The sequence below is a fragment of the Stomoxys calcitrans genome, chromosome 1 (genome assembly GCF_963082655.1).
Source record: "Stomoxys calcitrans chromosome 1, idStoCalc2.1, whole genome shotgun sequence".
NCBI classification, from domain to species: Eukaryota; Metazoa; Arthropoda; class Insecta; order Diptera; family Muscidae; genus Stomoxys; species Stomoxys calcitrans.
Genome location: NC_081552.1, coordinates 129735188 through 129759918, shown reverse-complemented (window position 1 = coordinate 129759918; position 24731 = coordinate 129735188). Strand labels below are relative to the sequence as shown.

Sequence of the window (24731 nt, the reverse complement as noted above, 5' to 3'; positions counted from 1 at the left end):
GCAGTCTGATTCATGTTTAAGCTTAATGATAAGGGGCCTCCTTTTTATAGCCGAGTCCTAATGGCGTGCCGCAGTGCGACACCTCTTTGGAGAGAAGCATAGTACCTCACAAATGTTGCCAGCATTAGGAGGGGAAAAACACCGCTGAAAATTTTTTCTGATGGTCTCGTCAGGATTCGAACCCGGGCGTTCAGCGTCATAGGCGGACATGCTAACCTCTGCGCTACGGTGGTGGTGGTGTAGTGGCAAGGGCAGATTAATATCTGCACCCTCTTTTCAGCCTAACCTATTTGTTTAATTCTTTATTAGTATTTTTAAGATTCGATCGGAAACAGTTCGGATAATTTGCTACTGTGGGTTTTAGTATAGGTTTCTAGACAGTCCTTTGCAGAGATTTTTGTATCAACCTTTCAATACACGATTTTATATTTTTTTGAATCGTGTGACATATTGTTGTTATTCCGAATAAATGTGTTGTTGTTGTAGCCGTGTGTTATACACTGAGGCGGCAGCCCTTGCCGATGAAGAACTCTATCGGGTCAATCCGGTACTTACAACCGGCTGCCATGGGATTGCCGAATAAATGTGTGATGACTATATGCAATGTTAAACTTTTGAAATTTTTGGTGTAAATTGCTCGAAGTCTAAAACCTAAATCCTTCCCAGTTTTATAACGAACAATAATCAAAATAATGGTTAATTTTCGAAAAATCAACTCTTTTCTATTATATAATTAGCAATTACTTAAATATTAAATTAGATTTCTGGTTTCAAAATTTCAGGTATATTGAAGGATGTTCCAAAACCAGAATTATATTTACCATTGTCAGTACATCCAGACGATATTATGCAGGTATGTTTATTTTCACATTTCTGTACATCATCAATTCAATTATATTTATTCTTAAGCCATTAAAATTAAAAAAAAAATAAAAATTGAAATTAAAAAGTTAAATCAAAAAGGAATTTATCGTCCTTTCCATCTATCTTGTTTAAACCACGAATATCTCCTTACCTCGTAACAAGCAAATTTTTTCGTGACCATTCTCCAGCCATTCAGGATAACTTGAGATACTGTTTTTGTTGTATAGTTTTATGTGTTCTATTTTTCGTCTTCATTATGCTGCTGAATATCCAGATCCAGCAACTTTGCGACTAAGGTGGAGTGCGCACAGAGATATATGTCATGTGTCATGTGTCGTGTGGTCCTAAGTCAGTATCGGGATACATATCCCGCACGTTAGTATTAATCCTAGCTCTGTAGGAGTTGAGGCGCCAGCGGAACGCAGTTGAGCCAGAACTTTTCTTGTTCGTCCGGGGAGGTCAATTTCTTCAGGTGGGTGGACCAAGGACCACAGTCAATCGGTAGATGTTCACAGCATCTGCTACACTGTCCAAATGAATGTTGTCTACACTACACTAGCCGAAAAGCAGAGGAGAACGACCACCTTCCATTGCACCTGAAGAAATTGAGATCCCCCCGCAAACCAAAGTAGTTCTGGCTCAATTACGATCCGGCAGATGCACCCTCCTCACTCCTACAGAGCAAGGATCAGGGATGGTCTGTATGACTATTTTTTAGGTTTTCGAGTGTTGTAAACGTCGAAAACGTCATATACTGGTATAAAACGTATACAATTAGTAAACGTGATAAACCTTGAATTGAATTTTTTAAGTTTTGACATCATATCATTATTTTAGATTGGTTGTTGTTGCAATAGCGTTTTTGCTTTAAATCTTTTTATACTCAGCGCTCCGCCTTCGGAGCGGTTTGAGCACGATAATCACAAATGCCTCCAGCATTAGTGAGGAGCAAAAACAGCTGAACATGTTTTTGATGTTCCCTCCAGGATTCAAACTCAGACATTTTCTGTTAGTGACGCACCTTCTAACCAATGCACCAGGTAAGCCAACACACAGGCTGGAACATTGATGTCCAATTTGTGTGGTGTTAATTGCTGTCATGAGAAGCTTAACCGTGAGCTACGGGCGCGTCCAAAGGTTGCGGATAGTGGAATGCTCCATACGGAGTAGCTGCAACGGCATTCGCGCACAATCAGCGGTATCGAGCGGAGAGTCTCAGTAAGAGGCCGGGCGGCACCGGCTCTTGCACAAATACTGAGTGCCTATACAACATAAATACACAAAAGTTTAAAATAGTTGTAGGATTTCCTTATTGTTCTGTCACTCTGCCGAAAACTATTTTTTTGTCTAAGTTTACGACGGGCCATCCCTGGCAAGGATTGATGTCAACGTGCAGAAATGTGTCCCGAATGTGACCTGGGACTACACGACAAACGTCACCGGTTTAACTGCCCAGCCAGAACAACAACCAATCCCATGGCGGCCAGGTGTACGTACCGGATTGACCCGATGGAGTCCTTCATCGGCAAGGGCTGCCGTCTCAGTGTACACTGCTACAACAACAACAACTGCCCAGCCAGACCCACTAGACTTGGACCCTTATCCCTCTGGACTTAACCCAACTTAGTCGCAGACTTCCTCGATTTGGATATTCAACAGAATCGAGCAGACGAAGGATAGAACACAACACACTGCTACAACAACAACAACTACAAAAGCAGAGGCACATAATGAGGACTCCTGGTTCGGGCCTTGAGGGTTAGACCGATCCAAATTCATCTTCGAAGACTGCGATTTTAATATTAATTGAATATCTGTACAACAGACAAAAAACAATACCTAGGCTTTCTCTGGTTAGAACATATGCCTTTCAAAGAGAAGGAATGAAAACAGCCACCTTACTCTCAAATTTTGTTGGAGCTTTGGTGCGACTGACCTAAGTCATTCACTAATAATACTTGATCCTCTCTTAATTGGACTTGGGTTATAGTCCATCAAATCAATCAAAAAAGATTAGGGACACCTGGTTATTACCCTATCCTTAAGAGAACTAAGATGAACAATAGTTTTGAGGGTGGCTTTGCTACCCAGCAAAATTTTTATTTCCAAAGGTGTAGAAAAAATGTAGTTTTTGGCGATCTGGATGTACTCGAAAATTACATCAAACTGCAGGTGCCAAGGCCCCCACACTCAAAGGAGGGGCGGACAACATTCTATGGTCTGATGCCACCACCGCAGCTCCTGGCACGGGATAGCTGTGAGCATCACACAAGCTGGAACTTTAAGGTCCGATCTGTGTGTTCTTCATCGTTGTCCCGAGAAGCTTAGCTGTGATAGTGGAATGCTCCATACGGAGTACCTGCAACTGACACCGACTCTTGCATAAAAATTGTGTGCCTATGATGCTCGATATGACAATGAAACGACGAGTTTCCTCCGTTAGCTGGGGTAAGGCTCGCGGGTAGGGGTTCGTCACAGAAATTTATAATTTCGGAGACAGTGGAACCTTGAAAACTGTGTAACAGTTTATCGGTTTATTCAAGAATCTTCAGATAATACAGAGGTATTCAGCGGCTCGTGCACCGAGGAGGCCTGGCTAAGGACTCCAATAGCGGTTCGGGGTGATGTCGCTGGTAATCTGGCGTAAAGGAGACCTAGGTAGGTACTCCCGTCAACGTGGATCTGGTGATCCTCAGGACGGTATGCCTCGTGGAGACCTAGCTAAGTACTCTTGCACGGGTCTGGCGATCCTCAGGGGAAAAAGTGCGGGTGGAGACCTGGCTAAGTACTCCCTGACGGATCTGGCGCTCCTCGGGAAAAGAGACCTGGGTAAATACTCCGCTTATAAGGTGTTTGTTATCAGATGTTATCACCGGGCAATCGCTTCGAGGAAGTTAGGGTGCAACGAAAGTTGGTAGTGAAAGTGCTACGAAGGGAAGGGCGAATACGAAGATAGCTTGCAAAAACTTACGGCTGGGACTCGCGTTACATATGGAATGGCGAAGTCACTATGGTTCGCGATTCACGGTGGTCTGCGTAAGCACACCTCGGGGTCAACATTGTTCGCGGAATAGACTGGTCACGAACTTTGGTGGCCTGCGTAAGCACACTGCGGGATTTAACACATTACACTCGGTCATGGAGATTCACGAAGATGGCTTGCGTAAGCACACCGTGGGTCTTAGTGGTTCATGTAATGGTTCAGCCACGAACTTTGGGGGCCTGCGCACACCGCTAAGGAGGGTCACGAAGGTGCCCTGCGTAGGCACACCGCGGGTTCAACGTGGTTGGACTGGTCACGAATTTCGGTGGCCTGCGTAAGCACACCGCGGGATTTAACGCATTACACACGGTCATGGAGTTCAGCCACGAACTCTGGTGGCCTGCGTAAGCACACCGCGGGATTTGACGCACTATACATGGTCACGAAGGTGCCCTGTGTAAACACACCGCGGGGCCAAAGTGGTTCGCGTAGTGGCCTAGTCACGAACTTTGGTGGCCTGCATAACACACCGCTGGATTTAATGCGCTACCCACGGTCACGGAGATTCACGATGGTGTCCTGCGTAAGCACAGCGCGGGTTCTGATACGTTACACAAGAAATGGCGAAGTGAACGTGTTTAGCGTAATGGCGGAATCAATCTTGGAAAAAAAATGCTTTGAACGGAGTCGGTACAGTCGCGGCACTTTTCACTAGTACACAACACTTTCTTTTGCTTCGCTTAACACCACTCTGACTTATCTTTGCCGTATTTCTTTCTGGCTTCTGCTTTGGGATTTCAATTCAATACAAAGTCAACTATTATTCCAAAAGAAGTTCATTCTGCGTAATAGGTAGTACCTATTTCGATCCAACAATCCCATCACAGCCGGTTGTACGCACCAGATTGACTCGATGGAGTTCTCATCGGCGAGGGCTGCCGCCAGCGAGCGAGCGAGCGAGAAATCAGCGAGCTGAATCTGGAAATAAACAGGGTAGTCAACGATCCCAAGCAGAATATGTGGTTGGAACACTTGGAGCCTAAGGGTTTAGGCAAACTGTGATCTTCTGTTAAGTCACTCTCGAACCCCGGTAGGCGGGATGACAGACCTCGGTCACTCATAGCGACGTAATTGTGAATGATCTGAAGAGATGCGCCAGGTTGTTCAACCGTCAATTTATTGTGCATCCCGAGAGTGACAGGGCTAGGAGGAGAGCCATATGTCGTATCCGTGGTCTCCGAGCCGATGGACAGCCATCACAATTTGCCGTGGGCGAAGTTACGAATGGCATCATTGGCGTCAAATCATCCAAGGCGTTGGGCCCCGACGGAATCCCTACACTGATGCTGAAGAATCTGGATCTACCTGAAGTTGAGTACCTTACAACTGTCCCCAACCGGTCTTTGAACACTCTTATAGTACCCGACGTCTGGAAGATGGGCAGAGTGATCCCGCTATTGAACCCTGGAAAGGATCCGAGTAAGGGGGAGTCGTAAAAACCGATCTCTCTTTTCTCACCTGTAGCCAAGACGCTTGACGCACTACTTCTCCCGAGCCTCGTTGGCGAATTTCGATTCTTTGAGGATCAGCATGGATTTCGAAAACTGCATAGCACAACAACTGCTTTTCATGCCATCACCGCACACATTTGCCGTGGCTTCAGTTCACTGGACCTATTAAAGGCATTCGACACGATCAGCCATGCCAAACTTTGAGGACATCGTGAATTCGTCCCTCCAGCAAGGCCTGAAACGTTGGGTCGCGATTTATCTATGTGGTCGCCAGTTATTTGTGGGATTTGGGGATCAGAAGTCAAGGCAACCTATAGTAAAACAGGGAGTTTCCCAGGGCGGGGTGATATCTCCGGCACTGTTTAACCTCTACCTGTAGTCCATTTCACCCCCTCCATACGGCATAGAGATGGTATCTTATGCGGAGGATTGTACGATCTGGCATCAGGCCCCCTCCCATTGATGACATTTGCGATAGGTTGAACGTCTACTTCAACAAAGTTGCCTCTTATTTCGCTGCAAGAGATCTGAAGATATCTGCCACCAAATAATCAGCCACATTGTTCAATACAAATACGTGTGAGGTGAATGTAATGTAATCCTCAAGTCACTTGCCGGCAGCACTTGGGGCGCTGACAAAGAAACCTTGTTGACCACGTACTAAGCAATTGGCCGGTCTGTGGTAAGTTATGCAGCGCCAGTGTGGTCTCGTCAGGTATGTTACACGAAGTGCAATAATTTACAGGTCTGTCAGAATGCCGCTCTTCGAACTGCGTCGGGCTTTCTCCTCAATTCTCATGTTGACCACATCCATCAGGAGACAAAGATCCTACCTGTGTGAAGACATAACTACATGCTATCTAAAGGCTCTATTAGACGTCGTGCAGTTGTCTTATGACATGTCAAATTTAGCACATGTAGAATTGTACATGTCGTGTGATACAAACGAAACTAACATATGAAAATCACTTTTCAAAATAGCACATGTAATTTATTTCGATTAGAGCGTGCTCTATTTCTTCTGGCAAAAACATAAAGAAGTTATTGTCAGAAGACCAGGGACCACACGACACACGTCACCTGTTTAACTGCCCAGCCAGACCCACTCGACTGAGACCCAGACGCCACTGGGCGCACCCTATCTTAGTCACAGAGTTCCTGGATCTTTATACTCAACAGAATCAAGCAGACGAAAGATAGAACAAAACACACTACTACAGCAACAACAACCTATTCCGAGATCCAGATATTTATCTTTGAGGAGCGAAATGAAAATAAGTCCGCTCCACTCAATGGTTAGTTAATTCATAAGTGTTAAAACTAAGCATATTCAACGATATTTAACATTCCTTCCCAAAATGTACGACGAGAAAAACGTTGTCACTTTGGAAGTACATAAAATGTTGTTCTTTTTGAATAACGTGAAATAGGTTGCAACTGACGATTTCTGCAGAAGCTATGAGTACTTTGAGGATGAGGAGAATATAGAACATTTGCAGTGTGCTGTCCTGCAATGCCAAGAAGAAGTTCCATTTAGGTTTTTAATTCTTTGAGTCTGAATTAACGGATGTGGTCATCCGCAAGTTATTAGGCTTTTTAAAGTGATACGAATAAAATGTCTAAGGGAGTCTGATAGCTGGCTTCCACTAAAACCTAGCGTAAGCTTACTGACCATAAAACGCTTACATTTGCGTTCAAACAAAAACTATAAAGAACACTTGCTGAGAAGAAAAACCATTTGAATTTTGTGCCACAATTTTCAACTGACACAGAGTTCATCCCTGTTTCTGAAAACTTAGGTTAGGTTGAAAAGGGGGTGCGGATATTAATCCGCCCCCTGCCACTATGGGCATACACCTAATCCAGTGATCGGAGTGTTGTACGCTCTAAATACTAAAAAGCAACATCGAACAAGAAAATCTAGGTTAGGAATTCCGTGCTACTTACAAAATCTTTAACTGTTTTCCATACCACACCCCTAAGTTGGTTCATGCCTGGTATTGTGTCCCCAAATAAGTACCGGTATCTGTTGGCCGTGAAAGCCGGGCCGTGACATAGAAAATGCTTTGACGTCTCATCATTTTCCGCACATGCCCCACACTGCTATCACTTGCCGCACCTTTCTGACTATCTCAAAATTGTGGTTCCAAACTTTCTCCATTTTCTTTATCTGCTCATTTTTTCAGGGCGTTTTGGAAGTTGACCTATTTTCACTGATCTACTTTCGATTCTTTCAAATGATGCAGTTACTACTTCCGGTGACCGATCCATGATATCGATATCGTCGTTATATATGACACTTATATCGGTATGATATAAGTGCCATCCTGCAAAGTCTTATTATTTTTGCAGGGACCCCAAACTCAGACATAACTTGAAATACCTTTCAACGTATAGGGCTGTCAAAACCGGCTTTGTAGTAAACAAAGAAATGGTAGGTGTCGACTTCTCGGGTCTTTTCTAGGATTTGACGCAGTGTGAATATCTGGTCTATGGTGGATTTAGCAGGTCTAACGCCGCATTGATAAAGCCCAATTATTGATTCTATCATTGATTTTTGGTGTTAATTTTTCACACAGTACGCTCGAAAGTATCTTGTATGAGATAGGGGGGAGATTTATTACTCATTCACACATTCATTACACACATTCCGTCTTGTCTCCTTTCTTGCGTACGGGACATACTATGCTGAGGTTCCAATCATCGGGTATGCGTCTTCTAGCCAGATCGCCCAGACAAGCTGATTTATACGTCTTATCAGCGTGTCGCCTCCGGTCTTCAATAGTTCAGCGGGCAACTAATTGGCTGCCTTGTTGTTCTTCAGTCGGGTGACAGCATTCTTAGTTTAAGTATCATCTCACACTCTTGGTCGTACGAAGGGTTGCTTCTGTGCTTCCGTGCAGTGTCAGATCGTGATTTTTTCGCCATACTCAAACGGGTGCGAATCTTAACTACAACAAGGCAATGATTCGAATCTATATTCGCTCCACGGATCATTCGCTGGATAAATGCCTTCCATTTATCAAAACGTAATCAATTTTGTTTCTCGTTGTTGTTGTAGCAGTTTGTATTTTTTTCACTTAACCATCACGCAGGGGATGTCCTCTATATATGCAGTGCATTGCGTTGGCAATTAGGAACGTTAAGGGTTGGAGGGGGAAAGAGGGAGTAGTGTTTATTGATATTAGTCTTAAATTTGTGAACGTCAATGTCGGTGGGAGGGACATTAGCCGGAAGTCGATTCCACATACGAATGGTTCGGGCGAAAAATTAATTTTCTCGGTATGCATGATTCGGTCGACTGGCCAATCAATTACAAACGGGTGTGAGTTCCTGGCAAGTCTTGTATCCCTGGTGAACATCATAACGTCTGGGATAAGAAGATGAATATCCCTGGAACACGCGCCATGAAAATAACGATAGAGCAATACAACGCTACCCACATTCCGACGATGTTCAAGAGAAGCAATAGAGTTGTTTCTCTTGAACACTGTCACTACTACTGTCCCCAATCAACACCATCGCTTTCCGTTGAATCCGGGAAAGTACCTCCTGCCCATATATGAGAGTTACATTCCATCCTCGGCCTGATGTAGGTAGTAAAGATATTGAGAAGACCAGAAGAGGTGAAATATTTCTTGCACCGCTTAAGAAAGCCCAAACACTTGAATGCTTCTTTCGACACTTCGAATATCTGTTTTGACCAACGAACATCAAGAGCATCTGACTGTTCAGTATCTATACCGTCGATAGATATCGACGATTGAAGTGGGTCAGTGAATCGCTTGTGAGACAAGAAACAGCACTGCGTCTTCTGTGCGTTTAAGTCTACTTTGTTCATTCTACCCCACTCGGAAATGGCCAACAAATCCTGGGAGAGCGTCTCATCCATAATGCGTCTCCTGTCCACAATTTCTTGAGGACTGGGCCTATGGTCGAATGAATATGAATGAGACAGACTACTGTCATCGGCAAATGAGTAGACTGGATTCGAAGTCTGACCCAATAGATCGTTAATCAAAATAAGAAAAAGGGAAGGGGAAAGGACAGAGCCTTGTGGCACGTCTGCGGTCAATGTATACTCATGTGATGAGAACCCATCTACAACATCTCGTATAGTGCGATCTCTGAGAAAGCTCGACTCCAAAAGCGACAAGCTTTGATAAAAGTTCACCGTGACCCTATCAAATGCCTTGGAAATATCCAGCGCAACGACCTTACTCTCTGGTGGATAGAGCGACTCTATCGTTCCGACAAAAATGCCATTAGGTCTCCCGTAGAGCGATTTCTGCGGAACCCATTCTGTCTGTCGCTAAGAAGGACATTTGACTCTAAGTATCTGACAAGATGATGGTTAACCATACTCTCCATAACCTTGGAGAGCGCGGAGCATACCGCAATTGGCCGGTAATTCGCAGGGTTCTTCGCCCCACCTTTTTTTTGGAGATGGGCTGAACGTTCGCAAAAACTCCCGCACGGCAAGCAAGGTTGAAAAGATTGCGTAGTGGACGAGCAAGCGTCGAAGAAAACTTTCAAAGGACAAGTGTTGATATACCGTCCGGGCCCGGAAATTTATTAACGTCGAGATCCGCAAGGACCCTTTTAACTCCACGTGTTCGAAAGGATATCTGAGTCATCGAACTAGGTACATTATCAATCACGGGGAGTGGTTGATTGCTAAACGGCAAGGAAGAATTTCCTGCAAACATTTCAGCCAGTAGATTAGCATTATCAACTGGGTCAGTGAATACCTGATCATCCCTAACAATAGTTGGGATTGCCGATGGGTTGCCTTTTACTCTTTTTACGAATGACCAAAAGCTCTTGCTTCCATTCGGAGAATCAATAACTTTGGCAAGAAGACGCTGTTCGTAAAGAAACTTATCGTGTCTAAGTACTCTGGCACACGAGGTTCTTGCCTGTTTGCGCAGCATCTCTGTATTGGTATTTTTGTTCAGACGCCAAGTCCTAAATGCATCCTCTTTTGATCTGACAGCATCTCTGCATGCCCGGTTTAACCAAATTTTATCTTTTGATTAAACCGATAAATTCTTAGTCGGAATGAACGATCTCATTCCCATTAATATTACTTCCTGCACCATTTCAGCAGCGGCATTTACATTTGTGTTCTATCTTTCATCTGCTTGATTCTCTTGGTTATCCAGATCCAAAAACTCTGTGACTAAGATGGCGTGCGGCCAGAGGGATCGGGGTCTGAGTCGAGTGGGTCTGGCTGGGCAGTTAAATAGATGACGTGTGTCGTGTGGTCCCTGGGCACAATAGGGACATACATCCTGCACGTTGGCTTCAATCCTTGCTCCATAGGAATTGAGGCGACTGAATTTGACGGACCGTAATTGAGCCAGAACTACTCTGGTTTGCCGGGGGAGGCCGATCTCTTCAGGTGCCATGGGAGGTGGTCATGGTCCAAGGACCATATTCATTCGGTAACTATTCACCGCATCTGCTATCGTATCGTATTTTGTTTAGACCCGCTTGCTATATCGCTTGATCTAGAGGTGCTCTTTTGCAGCGCCGAACCGCACGCTCTAGATCTTGTAGATCTAACTTAAGATGATGATTTGGATGGTCTCTGCGATAAGTGTAAGCGTCAAACCGAAAAAAAAACTAAAATTAAAAGTTGAGCTTCTTAAACAAAAATAATTAAATAATAAAAATTGATAGAAGAATAAAAGTATATGTTTGTTTCCCTTTGGAGACGAGCTCAATGATCGGAGATTTTTCTTTGTAAATGGGAAAGGAAAGCCAGAGATCGCAATAATAAATATAAATAAATACGAAGAAACTAAAGATAAAAGTGCAATTTCTTGTATGAAAGTGAAAAATTCTAACAACAAACCAACTTTTATTTAAAGTTCGACGTATTATAAATGCTGTGACCAAAATGCCTGAATGCAGCAAATGCAAATCGGTAATACGGCGCGAATCAGGTGTTCAATGCGCGGGTGTATGTGGAAAGGAATGTCATCCCACATTGAAGTGTTGTGGTGTAAGTACAAGAGGATGTCAACTAATATGAAAGACATATAATTGAGTAGAAAACCAATTTGGAGGTTTATGGAAGGAAACACAGAATGGAAATGAAATTACTATCGTGGGCTATTAAAGGGAATGGAAAAATGTATGTGTAGAAAAAAGCAAAGAAAAAAGTGCAAACGAGATAAAGCATGCGAAACCCTGGCTGAAATTAAAAGCAACAACAATGTGCTGTGCATAGAAATACGGAAAGAAAATAAGATGTGTGAAGAGATAAAAAATATGTGTACAAATGTCAATAACGATAATCAGCTGTATTCCGAATCAGTTAAACAGGGTTGCCAGACCAGAAAAATAAAAAAAAAAACATCTCCCCATTATAGTCAAGCCCTATTCTTGTTTGAACCGTTGAGTGGAGCGGATGTATTGTTATTTCAGTCCACAAGAATTTTCCTTTAATTCGTAATAGGTCATTATTTTTGGAAGAAAAATTTGAGTCACTCAAGAATAGCTGCGCTAGAGGTATCCATTAGGCGATTGATGATCTGCGTCTGTTTCTAGTGGAGCGGCAGATCTAGAGCCCGGGAGTACGCTAAGAATGGACTCCAAAGACCCAACAGCTGCGGTGGTATCAGGCCGTAGCATGTTGTTTGCTACTGAAACCTCGACTGGTGGAGCGGCTGCTCCAGGCTCCACTAGCCGACAGACGATTGGTCGGCAGGGGCTTTTGACGAAAACACCTGGTTTGCGTCTTAAGGACGAGGCCGAACCCATACTTTCTTCACATGCCTAAAATTTGCCTAGGTCATCGGCCTTCCCCGGCAAACCAACACCCTCTTTAAGAGATTGGAATAATAGAAGACGCATCGCTCTCAGGATTATTGAGAGGCTTGGTGCGAATGATCCTAAGACTCTCACTAACAGGGAGAGAGACTCCCTAAATTGGGGTCGGGAATTCGCTGCACATGCTACCCCAAAGACTACACGTCTAGATTCGGAAATTGCACCGCAGTCAACCAAACGGTTGTGGTCATCTGGATGAGACGCCCATCCCATGCCTTAAAGAACTAGGGCGAACAGTAAGGTGGGTCCAAGAACCTTTCCTAATGTCGCTAGGGACAATTTGGTGATGGCAGTTGTTGACGAGGGAGAAGAACAGGGCTACATACCTAGGAATAATTGGAGTGGGATAGTCAATTCACTGTCATCAGTATACTTCGATGTCCTTGCGGAATTTCCTGGGTCTCCTCCAGTTTGTGACGATGCAGGTTGGTATCGGGGCCGATACAGACTAATTGCCTTCGAGGATCAACGCTCAATTGAAATGTATCGTTGTGCGCTAAATAAGATTGGTGAGATCTGGCCAAGCGCAGCGCTAGATTTAGTCAAGAAGGAAGATATTCATTTTCGACCAATGGCGCATGCTTGGATACCAAGGATTCCCTCAGATCTTGCATCGATACTTGGAAGACTACGGGAATGGAATTCCAATCTTTCAACCACCGACTGGAAGACTGGTAGATTGGATGAGGTTGATGGTGACCGGAGACATGCAGTGTTCAATCGAGACAGGAGGGGATGGCATCGAAACGGGACCCGACAAGCCCTGTGTGGGTGTGTCATCCAGTTGGACTGGGCTCGAAGTGATCGCCAGCGGGGAAGCACGGAACTCAGAAAGTACTTCGACAGCAGCAGTTAGTGAAGCATCTAAGGAGAAATCGTCCTTGCGGTGTGTCCAGTGTCCTGAGGAAGAGTGTTTCCAAAGCTATCTCACCTGCCCCTGGATGCGTACGGAAGCTCATCACAACAAGTTCTAACGAATCTTGTGAGGATGAACTCCTGGTGGAATCAGAAGACGAGGCTAACACAATAGTGGTGGAAGTTCTGAATTCTACAGATAAAACTCCACCATTGTAAATCCGCTTCGGCGGCACTAAAGGTCCTCCTGATGGCAGGGGGATTTGACGTGTTTCTCATCCAGGAACTATGAGTGTGTGGAGGAATGGTTTATGGACTAAGAATTCTAGGATTTAAACTTCTCAATAGTACGGGGAATGGGAGACACAGAGCCTGTATTCCTGCAAAGAGTAGTCAAAATGTTTTTCTTCTACCGTCGCTAAGCACTGAAGATTTAGTAGTAGCCAGCCTTAAAAGAAACAAGTCTAATTACTGGCTGGCTTCCCTGTATAAGGCACACGATTCAGAGATGCAGCCTTCAAACCTTAAGTCACTGGTTAAAGCCGATTCTGTAGGGAAGAAAAGCCACATTGTAGGAAGTGATGCTAATGCACATCACCAGATATGGAGAAGTTCTTATGTCAACGAAAGGGGTGAGTTGCTTATTGAATATATTATAAGTATCAATATGGCGATTTGTAAAAAAGGGGATAAACCGACCTTTATTACCAGGAACAGGCAGGAGGTACTAGATATTACCTTTGTATCGGAAGATATAAGTGGGAAGTGTTGGATGACCACAGCTGGGAAGTGTTGGATGCCCACAGCTTCTCTGATCATCCTTATATTAGTTTCAGCCTTAGAGAAAATACTGCAGTAGTGGTCCTTCGGCTTAACAGAAGAAAGGCGGATTGGGATAAATTTCGCCACAAATTCTGCACGTCTATCCCTTCTAGACCAGAAAAGGAAGTGGAAACTACGAAAGATATAGACGTAGTGGTTAAGCGGATCACGAAGGCCCCGCTTGAGTCAGCATGCCCTAGTGCCAAGCCAAGGGGCAAACAGAGAGCTCAATGGTGGACCTCAGAGCTGGTTGGTCTAAGGAAGGACTGCAGAAAACTCTTCAACAGAGCAAAAGCAACAAGAGCACCACACGATTGGGACATCTATATGGCTTAGCTAAAAAAATATAAGGGCGAGCTGAGAAAGGCAGCTCCGTGGAGGATACATCTGAAGCCTCTATGCTAAGGAAGATTCTGTCCTCGAGACCTATTACAGTGGGGTATATTCAGAAGTCAGAGAATGTATGGACAATGTCTAGTGAGGAAACACTAGAACTACTCGTTGATACACATTTCCCGCGAAATTTTCCACCGGACAACGTGGCGCCAGAAGAAGTTGTCACTGATATGCATTCGTCGGAGGCTGTTAGGGAAATTGTGTCTGAGCCGAAAATCCTTTGGGCGATAAGAAGTTTCGACTCCTGATGATGTATCACCGGTTGAATTACAAGCTGTGTCTGATAGACTGGTTCCCTGGCTTAGGGAGATTTACTCTGCATCAGAATGCCATACATACCTGTTGGATGGAGGGACACGTTTCGTTTAAATCTGAACTTTCCCATATCTGCTTCTTCAACAAGCAAGCTAAGGCTTGAAGGCAATATCTCTGAATCGTGTGCCATATATAGGGAAGACAGCCAGTAATGAGACTTATTAATATCAGTGCTTAGCGACGGAGGAAAAAAAAAACATTTAGACCGCTCTTTACATGAACACAGGCTCTAATATATTACCGACAATTATTTTTGGGGCAACCCAATAGTTAATATGGCGGAAAACTACAAATTAAAGATTGGATCACCTATTGAGTTGATGGTAGTGGTGACTGATATTTCATTTAAATACACGGAAGATGGAATTGCAATAAAATAGAAAAAACAAAATGATATATTTAGTGAAAAGGAAATCTGTTTTTGCGCTACTTTATTTTGGCTGTTTCATTTTGTTGTTGGATTTCTTTGTACAGCTGAAACATATATAGGGTTTGTTTTTGTTTCTGTTTAGAATGGAAATAAAAACCCTTTTTAAAAAGTTGTAGGAAAAATGTGGTTGCGATTAATGCCTTGGGCAGGCTACAGAGATGACGATTTCGAAGCTAAGTAAGCTTTATCTGCCCCAAAAAGATAACATGCTTCCACCACTCACTAATTAGTGAGCTGTGCAACGGTAAAAGCATGCCTTCTTGAGGAGAACATTGGATCATATCTGGACACCTTTCTTCGAGCGCAGTATGAAAGGTAAACCACCTACCACCCATATCTCTAACTTAAAAAGAAAATCTAGCATCAGGAACGCACAAAATGCCAAAAACCTGTTACCCAGGTTTTTGCCAAAGAGTAACCTTTAATTTGTGTATACACATTTACCGGCGCGAATGAACGAGAAATTCATCTGTTTTTGCGCTACTTTATTTTGGTTACTTCATTTTGTTGTTGGATTTATTTGTCCCCTTAAAACCAATATGAAACCAAAGCAAATAGTAAACCAGTACACAGGAATTACGGACAGATCAAAGACTATAATTGACTATGTGATTACAAATGATCGAAAAATAGTGCAATCAAATAATATTTCGGATCATGGAGTAATAAATAAACAGATAGATGATGAAGTGAATAAAGAATGTAATAAGAAAGTACAAAATTTGAAATACGAAACTATACCGGTTCAAAACAGTCTCAGTGCAATATTAAATACTCAAGAATCTAATAACATTAATGATATAGCTAGGAATCTGGAAATTAAAAATCGTAAACAATGGCCAAATATGCGATTATGTGGTTTAATAACGAATTGAGAAACATCAAGAACGAAAAAAAAAGTTGGAGCACACCTAAGCTCAATTGGCTCATGTGGCAGGATTACAAAAAGATAAGGATTAGATATAAGGTAGCAATAGAAAATGCCAAATCAAATTATATAATAAAAATGAGATCAATAATATGTGTGTTCGTATTATTAAAATAAAATGTGGGCAAGAATAAATTACCGTATTCCAAAAAAAAAATCCAGCTGAGATAAACTCTGTGATATTTGATAATGTAGAATATAAGGGTTATGAGAAAACGACCACCAAATTTAATTAATTTTTATGGACAATATCAGTGCTTTAAGAAACTAGATGGACAACGTGCAATATAAAAATCATGTACAATATAATGGTATTTTTTTTTTTTAATTTAAACATGTGAACTCTTCAAAATGACTAAAAGTAATAAAAAACTTCAAAAATAAACCGGACTTTGACAGAATATCGTTAAAATTTTATTGTCGACAATTGGGCTATCATTAAAAAAATACTAACATTTGTCATAAACAAGTCCTTGGAGAGAAAAGAATTTCCGGTTAGTTGGAAGGATACAATGATTACACCTAAACAAAAAATAGCTAACACAAAAATTGCAAAGGAGAATTCAGGCCCATTTACATGTTAAAAACGTTTAAAAAGCTGTTGTGAAAAAACAATTGGAATTTCACATTGAACAGAATAATATTTTATCAATCAGGTTTTCGGAAGAACCATTCGTGTGAAACATGTGCAAACTATGTGGTAAACAAATGGAAGAGTATAGATAAAAGTAAAAAAGTTACTGCTGTGTTTCTGGATTTTAAAAGAGCGTTTCAGACTATAGATCGAAATATAAAAATACAAAAACTATACATGTACGGAATTCGAGATACAGAACTGCAATGGTTTAGAATTTACTTAAGTAAGAGAATTCAATTCAGAATTCAGCGACAACCGTTCTGAGAAGAAAAAGAATCTTATTCGTATGCCACAGGGATTGATATCAGGAGCACTACTGTTTATCCTGTACATCAATGATATGCCAAATATTATAAAAAATTGTGAAATCGTCCTCTATGCCGATGACACACTAAAATACACAGAGAGTAAATCCGCGGAAAAATGTCGAGATAATATTAAATATGATTTAGACAACATATATACATGGTTAAAAATTAATAAATGTTAAATATTCCTTTCATTTAGCTTCAGTTTATTCATTTAATTCATTAAATCATGGAATTAAATACGAAAATTGAAACAGACTATGATCTTAATAGGCAGGTTATCGAAAAAGTCGAAAACAAAATATTTGGGATTCGTAACACAATAAATTAAATTTCAAAGATGATGAGAAGAAAAGAAAAAGTATTACCAATACTACCAATAAATAAATTAACTAATAACAGGCCAGAAGGTATTGCTTATACAGCATGTAGTTATGTCTTCGCACGGGTTGGATATATTTGTCTCTTGATGGAGGTGGTCCACGTGAGAACTGAGGGAACAGCCCGTCGCAGTTAGAAGAGCGGCATTCTGACAGATATGAATTTTATTCCACTAAGTGTCATAGAGCTGACGAGGCCACACGGTGCTGTATAACTTACCACAGACCGGCCAATTGTTTTGTACGTGGTCAACATGGTTTCTATGTCAGCACCCCAAGTGCTGCCGGCAAATGACTTGAGGATCTTGTTTCTACTTTTGACTTTATCGCAAATTGCTGTGGCATGTGGCGGGAATATGTAAGAGCTATCAAATTTGACACCAAGTATTTTGGGACACTTGATGGTCGGAATCGTTTCTCCATCCACTATCACTTTGAGCTCATTATTCACCTTACGCGTATCTGTAGTGAACAATGTGGCTGAAGATTTGGTGGCATATATCTACAAAACTTTTGCAGCGAAATAAGAGGCAAGTTCGTTGAGGTAGACTTTCAACCTATCGCAGAAGGGAGAGCGCCTGATGCCATGAACGTCTGAAGGGGATGAAATGGTCATTATTTGCACAAGATAAGGATCCTGTTTCTGCATCGTGTAAATCCAGTCATCTGTCGTAATGTCTATCTGCATCAGCTTCGCTGTTACATTTTTAGGGTCTGCTTCTTCTTTCCCGGGAGCTCTACTCATCGATTCCAAATACGTCATGAGCTTTCCCGGACGATGGCAAAAGTTAAAATCACATTCGAGCTGCTTTAACAGCCAACGATTTAACGACACACGTGGAACCATCGGTGTCATGTAATCAGTAAATTTTTTTTCAGTCTGGCCAGTGGGGCTTCAATTTGGGCACAATTCTTGAGGAACTTCGAGGTAAATGTGTGTATTTACTTCAGTTTTCACATATATAAATTCCATAAAAAAATTATAAATTTTTTTATAACATTTTCATTTGCGGTTCTTCTCTGAGTGAAAATTTGAAATTCTCTCAAGGAGTGGACAAACCGTTTTTTAGGTTGAGCCAACATGATAAAAAATTGAATTTGCGTTCATTGTCTTATAAAAATTACAATTGTTAGCAAATATACAGCTCTTCCACTTTTATATTTAGTTATAACACTTGCAAAAAAAACTTTTTGCGGATTTCTGCAATAAGTAAACAATGTTTTGTGATAACTTTACGCAGTGAGCGATCTTAATACATACTTTTAAACCCAAAAATCATCTATCCTCGGTCACATCAAACGGTATACAACTTTACCCCTCATCGACTCGAATAGCTTCATCTTCTGGAGCGAACACGGCGCATCCTTATGTCTAAAAGGCATTCAATCGTTTTAATCTGGTAATACCCGGACATTAAATCAGGAGTTGTTAAATACTTTTCACCGAAAAATGTCGACAGCACACCATTCAGTTGGCATTGACCTTGGCTGTTTCTCAGTTACATCATTTAAAGCCCGGTAATCCACTCATAATCGGTCCTCATCATTCGCCTTTGGCGCTAGTGTATTCGGAGATACGTATAACGATGACGACAGACGAATTATGTCCAAATCAAAAGCACTATTCGGTCGACCACCAGTTGTTTTGGAATCGGTATCGCATATGGTTTTCTCACGACTGGTTTGGGATATGTTACCGATATCTCCATCTTTATTTCATAACATTTTCCAAGTCCATTTAAATTCTGACCGAAACAATTCGAATTATTTTTTTTTTTATTGTCTTTTATAGAATACACCTGGCACTGTCTATTTTCAATTACCACTCGGCTATTCACCATAATGTCCAATCTAATTAGAACTTCACAGGTCATTTCTTTATAACGACAGCAAAAAGCTCACAACCATAGCATTGTCCGTCAATTGGTTATTTAACAATTGCACAACGAAATTCGAGTCCCGCGAAACCTTGGATGATTTACAACAGGACACAAATTCACTATTTAGTTTCTCGGCTACGGATTGGTTTACCAGGGAAACCGCACTTCCCGAATCGATCATTGCAATGATATTTAAATCATTTAACTTCACGTCTTTGGTTATCATTTTAGTGTTTACAATCGCATTCACCGATTCTTTAGCCCTCTACGATTTATTGTCACTTGTGTCCTCTTTGGTTTTACGTTCAAAGTCTTTCTTCACCATCCCATTTTGTCGCACTTGTGCATTTTGAGCGTATGCCCTACTTTTCGACACTGACGTTATCTCCTGCAGAGATTTCAATAAATTCGAACACTTAACGAATGACAATGCGAATAGGGTTCTCCGTAAAACCTCATCATGTAACATTTAATATTATAATATATTGAATTATCGCTTTATCGTCTGGGTCGATGGCAAAACATCAGTTATCTCACGCACACTAACATGATTGTTAAATAAAAACGGCGGTTGGTTATGATCGTTATCCTTCTTTGCTTTACCGTGATTAGTAAAATCATTGTCTCCAAATCAAAATGGTGTTGAATCAAAACATTCCATCGGGGGCCTATGTGCGTTAGGCATATAAATTCATCTCATATTCGAATGGGACGTCATCGACACATGCATAGGCGATGTAGTAAATCGTCGTTGTTGATCGAATATAAAGTTCGCAGCATCCACCATATTTGATTGTCTGTAAACACACACTGGTGGTTGCTTGCTGCTGTGCATTGGCGACCGCCAGTCGTCTACTATAAAGGTGCCATCACACTACATGTTCTTGTCAAATTCTGCTATTGTTAAAGTTGCACACATATTGTGAAACGTGTGATACAGCTATCACGGCACGGGATAGCTGTGAGCACCACACAGGCTAGAGCAATGAGGTTCTGTCACGAGAAGCTTAGCTGCGAGCTACCGGGCGCGTCCACAGGGAGCGTCCTCCATGGGAGTAGCTGCAACGGCAGTCATGGACAATCAGCGTTATCTAGTGGAGAGTCTCAGTGAGAGGCCGGGCGGCACCGGCTCTTGCACATATACTGAGTGCCTATGATGCTCGATACGACGAGGCGGGTTTTTGGCACCTTTAAATAACCAATGGCCACCTTGTGCCTGCGGCGATCGGTTCTTTGGACCGGAACGAGCTTGCTCACCAACAGGAGCTTGACGAGGATCGCCATCTCCACATGAATATGTGGCTACAACAACAACAATAACAATGAATAAAAATAACACATGAACATCACTTTTCAAAATAGCATTGTTATTTTTCTATTAGAGCAGTGCTCTATTCCTTCTGACAAAAACATAAAGAAATCTGATGTTTTTGTTGTAAGTTGAATGAAAGCCACCCCAAAATAATTTTTTTTCAACACCTTAACAATTTGCAGCCATATAAAATTAGCTTTTGCTTACATTTTTAGGTTATGTCATACAAAAATAACATGCTAGTGTGATAGCAAAAATGATTAATCGTATGTAAATTAGCAATTGACACACATAATGAAATACCAATGATACATTAAAAGTGACATGTCATAAGAACATTTAGAGCATGCAGTGTGATATAAGAACATGTAGTGTTATAGAGCCTTAAGGGATTTCTGTCTATGTATATGTCGTTGTCGGCACACAAATTGTATTCGTTTTCGTAACAAGAGTATACGCAAGAGCTTCGGCGTCAAAACATGCAGAGACACGCTCGTCGTCCACATTGTCGTCATCGCTATAGTCGACTAGCAAAAGTGGTTGTTTTTCGTGTCCATCGGCCGCATCACGTTTGTGCCCATCGTCGACGCCGTCGTTAAGCATGTTTGCAATTGTTAAGTGAGCGACTCCATTGTCCGCTGAAGGCGCATGACGTCACTTCTCAATTTCTCCACAACACTCTCCGTTGTCGTTGACACATCGTCGTTTTGCCGGTTGCTATAATTCGCTGCTTTAAGACATATAGACGCCGTGGTACATTTGAGATTCTGCGTCTATTAAATGTTTAATAAAGTCTACGTTATTACCCGACGTTTTTAAACCGTTCTTTCGAAGCTCTCCCTTCAGCCGTGCTATTGTCTACTGCTCCATACGACACGTATGAGTTTCACAACAATTTAAAGTATTTTCGCACACGTTTAATATAAACACTTTCAAGTGTAAATGTTGTCACACACAACAAATTATTGTAAGCGAAATTTCGTTTCGATCCCACTTCTAAAAATTGCCAAAGGATAGGCGAGGTTTAGAGGATAGAGGTTTAAATTAAAAATGTTTATTAATTCAAATAATTGTACTGTGTGTTTATATTAGAGAAAAATAGTGTGTCAGAGCTAGGTTGAGATGTTTCTCCGTTAACGAATAAAACAAGAGTCCCTGCTGCACTCATCTTCATTGAATTTGACAGCTGTCCAGAGTTGCCGTCATGTGTGATTCATAAGGATAGCCATCATCAAAAAACAAAATGACATTTTGATCGTAAAACAAACCTAATTTGGAATCGTCTTTGGAAAAAGCATGGACGACTGTTTTTGTTACTCAGATTTATGGAAAATTAGTGAGAAACAAAAGGTTATGTCATTTTTATACCCTCCACCTCGTAACACCTCGAAATATGCGTCTAAGACCCCATAAAGTACATATATTCTTGACCGTCATGACATTTTAAGTCGATCTAGCCATGTCCGTACGCTAACTTTCGAAGGAGTGAAACTAGACGCTTAAAATTTTGTAGGTCGATTGGGATTGTAAAAGGGCCAAATCAGTCCATATTTTGAAATAGCTGCCATATAAACCAATCTGGAGTCTTGACTTCTTGAGCCACTAGAGGGCGCAATTCTAATCCAATTTGGCTGAAATTTTGCACGAAGTGTTTTATTATAACTTCTAACTACTGTGCCAAGTATGATTCGAATCAGTCCGTAACCTGATATAGCTGCAATATAAACCGATCTGGGAACTTGATTTCTTGAGCCCCTAGAGGACTCAATTCTCATCCGATTTGGCTGAAATTTAGCATGAAGTGTTTTGTTATGACTTCCAATAACTGTGCCAAGTATGATATGACTTCCAATAACTGTGCCAAGTATATCAAATCGGTATATAACCTGGTATAGTTGCCATTTAAACCGATCTTGGATATTGACTTCTTAAGCCTCTAGAGGTCGCAATTCTTGTCAGATTTTGCTGAAATTTTGTATAACGGCTTCTGCCATCACCTTCAATATACATGTCCAATATGGTCTTAATCGATCTATGAACCGATTTCCCGATTATGCTTCTTGAGCCCCTACAAGGCGCAATTCTTATCCGAATGGACTGAAATATTATCCAATGACTACTATTATGGTCTTGAACACTCAATTCATTTATGGTCTGAACCGGACTATTACTTGATATATCTCCAATATCATAACAATTCTTATCCTTTTTTCCGTTTACCTAAAAAAAGATACCGCGGAAAGAACTCGACAAATGAGATCCAGGGTGGAGAGTATATAAGATTCGTCCCGGCCGAACTTACTACGCTCTTACTTGTGATGATTGCGGTAGGCAACTACTAGATACTCTTAAATTTAGGCTGAGTTGCCCTTTAGGCTTTTTTATTATACCCACTCCTTTAACTTTCAATTTAAGGAGAAAAAAGAAAGTTGGGGATGATTTTGTTACAGAAATCAAATTTATGAGGGATCATTAATTTGGAAGTTTTGAAAAATTTGCAACGTATACGTACACATACAAGTAAAAGGAAAAATACGTAGTGTAAATAGGTGTTCATTAATCGATTTCTGCCATTCAACAAGTTCAGACAAATCTAATAACGGCAAGTTATTAAATACAATTCAACATGTCATTCAAGAAGAGCTCTTTTAACACGGAAAAGAAAAAGAAAACCAGGGCAAAGAACCTAGCTCAGCTCCATCAAGAAGGTGCAACATGAAAATTGCTTAGTTATTGAAATTTTTTGAGTTCACTACCAAAGAATGGACATAGGGATCGATCTAATTGCAATAGAGCTTAAGTCCTTATGGAGCACAACATCGAACTTCCCGCAAGCCATTTATGCAAAACTTCTGAAACAACGAGCGCTGCAGAAAAAAAAACTTTGATTTATCGAAGGAATTGTTTGAAATAATGAAAGTAAGCGGCGATGAATGCGCAAAGAAGATTATGGCTATTCCAGCGGCAAACCTGCTGGTGCCAATACCATCCACCCATCTAAGCGAAAGAGGGCAATGCAAGTGACTTACCAACTCGGCGTTGCTTGATTGTTTCGAATGTAGCTCGGAGTCATTCGAAAACAGTACAGATAGTCCTTGGGCTGTCGTCCCACGGAGCTGCTCGGGTGAGGAGTACTTGGTAAGCACGCTTTACCTGGAGAAGTGGAGCATGCACTTTGACGGCAAACACCTTGAGAGCGTTGAATATCAGGCCGTAGTCGTAGAATGAATCCAACGAAATTAAGTGATTGCGCTCAATTGAAAAGATAGGAAAGCTCAAAAAATCGCAGAGGGATTACAGAATGTGTTAGATCTATGAGGGATCATTTTGTGACGATATTTGCCCATACAACAAACGTGAACAATACCGGCAAAAAGACACGCGTTTTAGTTCGACTGCACCAAATGTTCGAAGAGAAAGGTCACCCATCACCCAAGTTCATCAGTTACCAGCACGTTCGTGTTGTCATGGACGATGATCTCTATGGATCGACTAGATCACCAATATCGAGTCCTTCTTAGTGCAGGAATTGAGCAATTATGATGAATTGAAAGCAGCAGGCGGTTGGAGAGACGACATGAAGTATCTCTTCACCTCACTCGTGTCGGTAAATAAGTTATCACCCTAGTGAACATAGGGCATCAACAAGCTCCCTCCAAGACCAAAGCCTTGGCTTGATTCGACGATATATGAGTTGATACCAACTCTGTTTTCGTACAGCGGATGCATGTGATTCCGACTTTTGTATTACGTGGGATGTCACTGCATCTCCAAACTTTGTTGAGTTTAAAAAAGACGCTTCTAGCCTTCTTGATACGTACGCGTATGTCTGCTTCCGATCCTTCGTCCTTTGTAATTTCGCTGCCACGATATTAAAATTTATCAACACATTCAATGACATGGCATTTATAGTAAGCGGTGTCAGATTTGGGGTTCCTATCCGCTTCAGTCAGTGTGATATGTTGCTAAAATAAAAATAAAGGCTACATTGCAATTTACAAAAGAAAGATTAGCGAGGCGGGTTAGGTCTAGCTACTGACAGTAAATTTGATAAGTTGATCGAACGACTGTTTGTATGGGAGTTTTATCTTATAATTAGAAATAATTTATCAAATATGGTCATAACAAAAAAATTAAGATTCAATTATTTTTTTAATGGAGCATGTTCATATTTTCAATTACATTTTTTGTTGAAAAAATTTCGTGATATTTTTTCTATGTAGCTATGGTACAACATTTAAATTGTAATTTAACATGTCTTCTTAACATT

The 24731-nt window shown here is 41.4% G+C and overlaps 1 protein-coding gene across 1 annotated transcript in view; it reads left to right on the top strand.

The window, feature by feature from the left end:
• The window catches only part of LOC106093436 (uncharacterized), a 46286-nt gene that overhangs the window by 21363 nt on the left and 192 nt on the right, over positions 1 to 24731 (top strand). The window contains exon 4 of the mRNA XM_013260488.2: positions 783 to 853. Within this exon, the coding sequence (XP_013115942.1) occupies positions 783 to 853 (71 nt within the window). The remainder of the gene's footprint in view (positions 1 to 782; positions 854 to 24731) is intronic.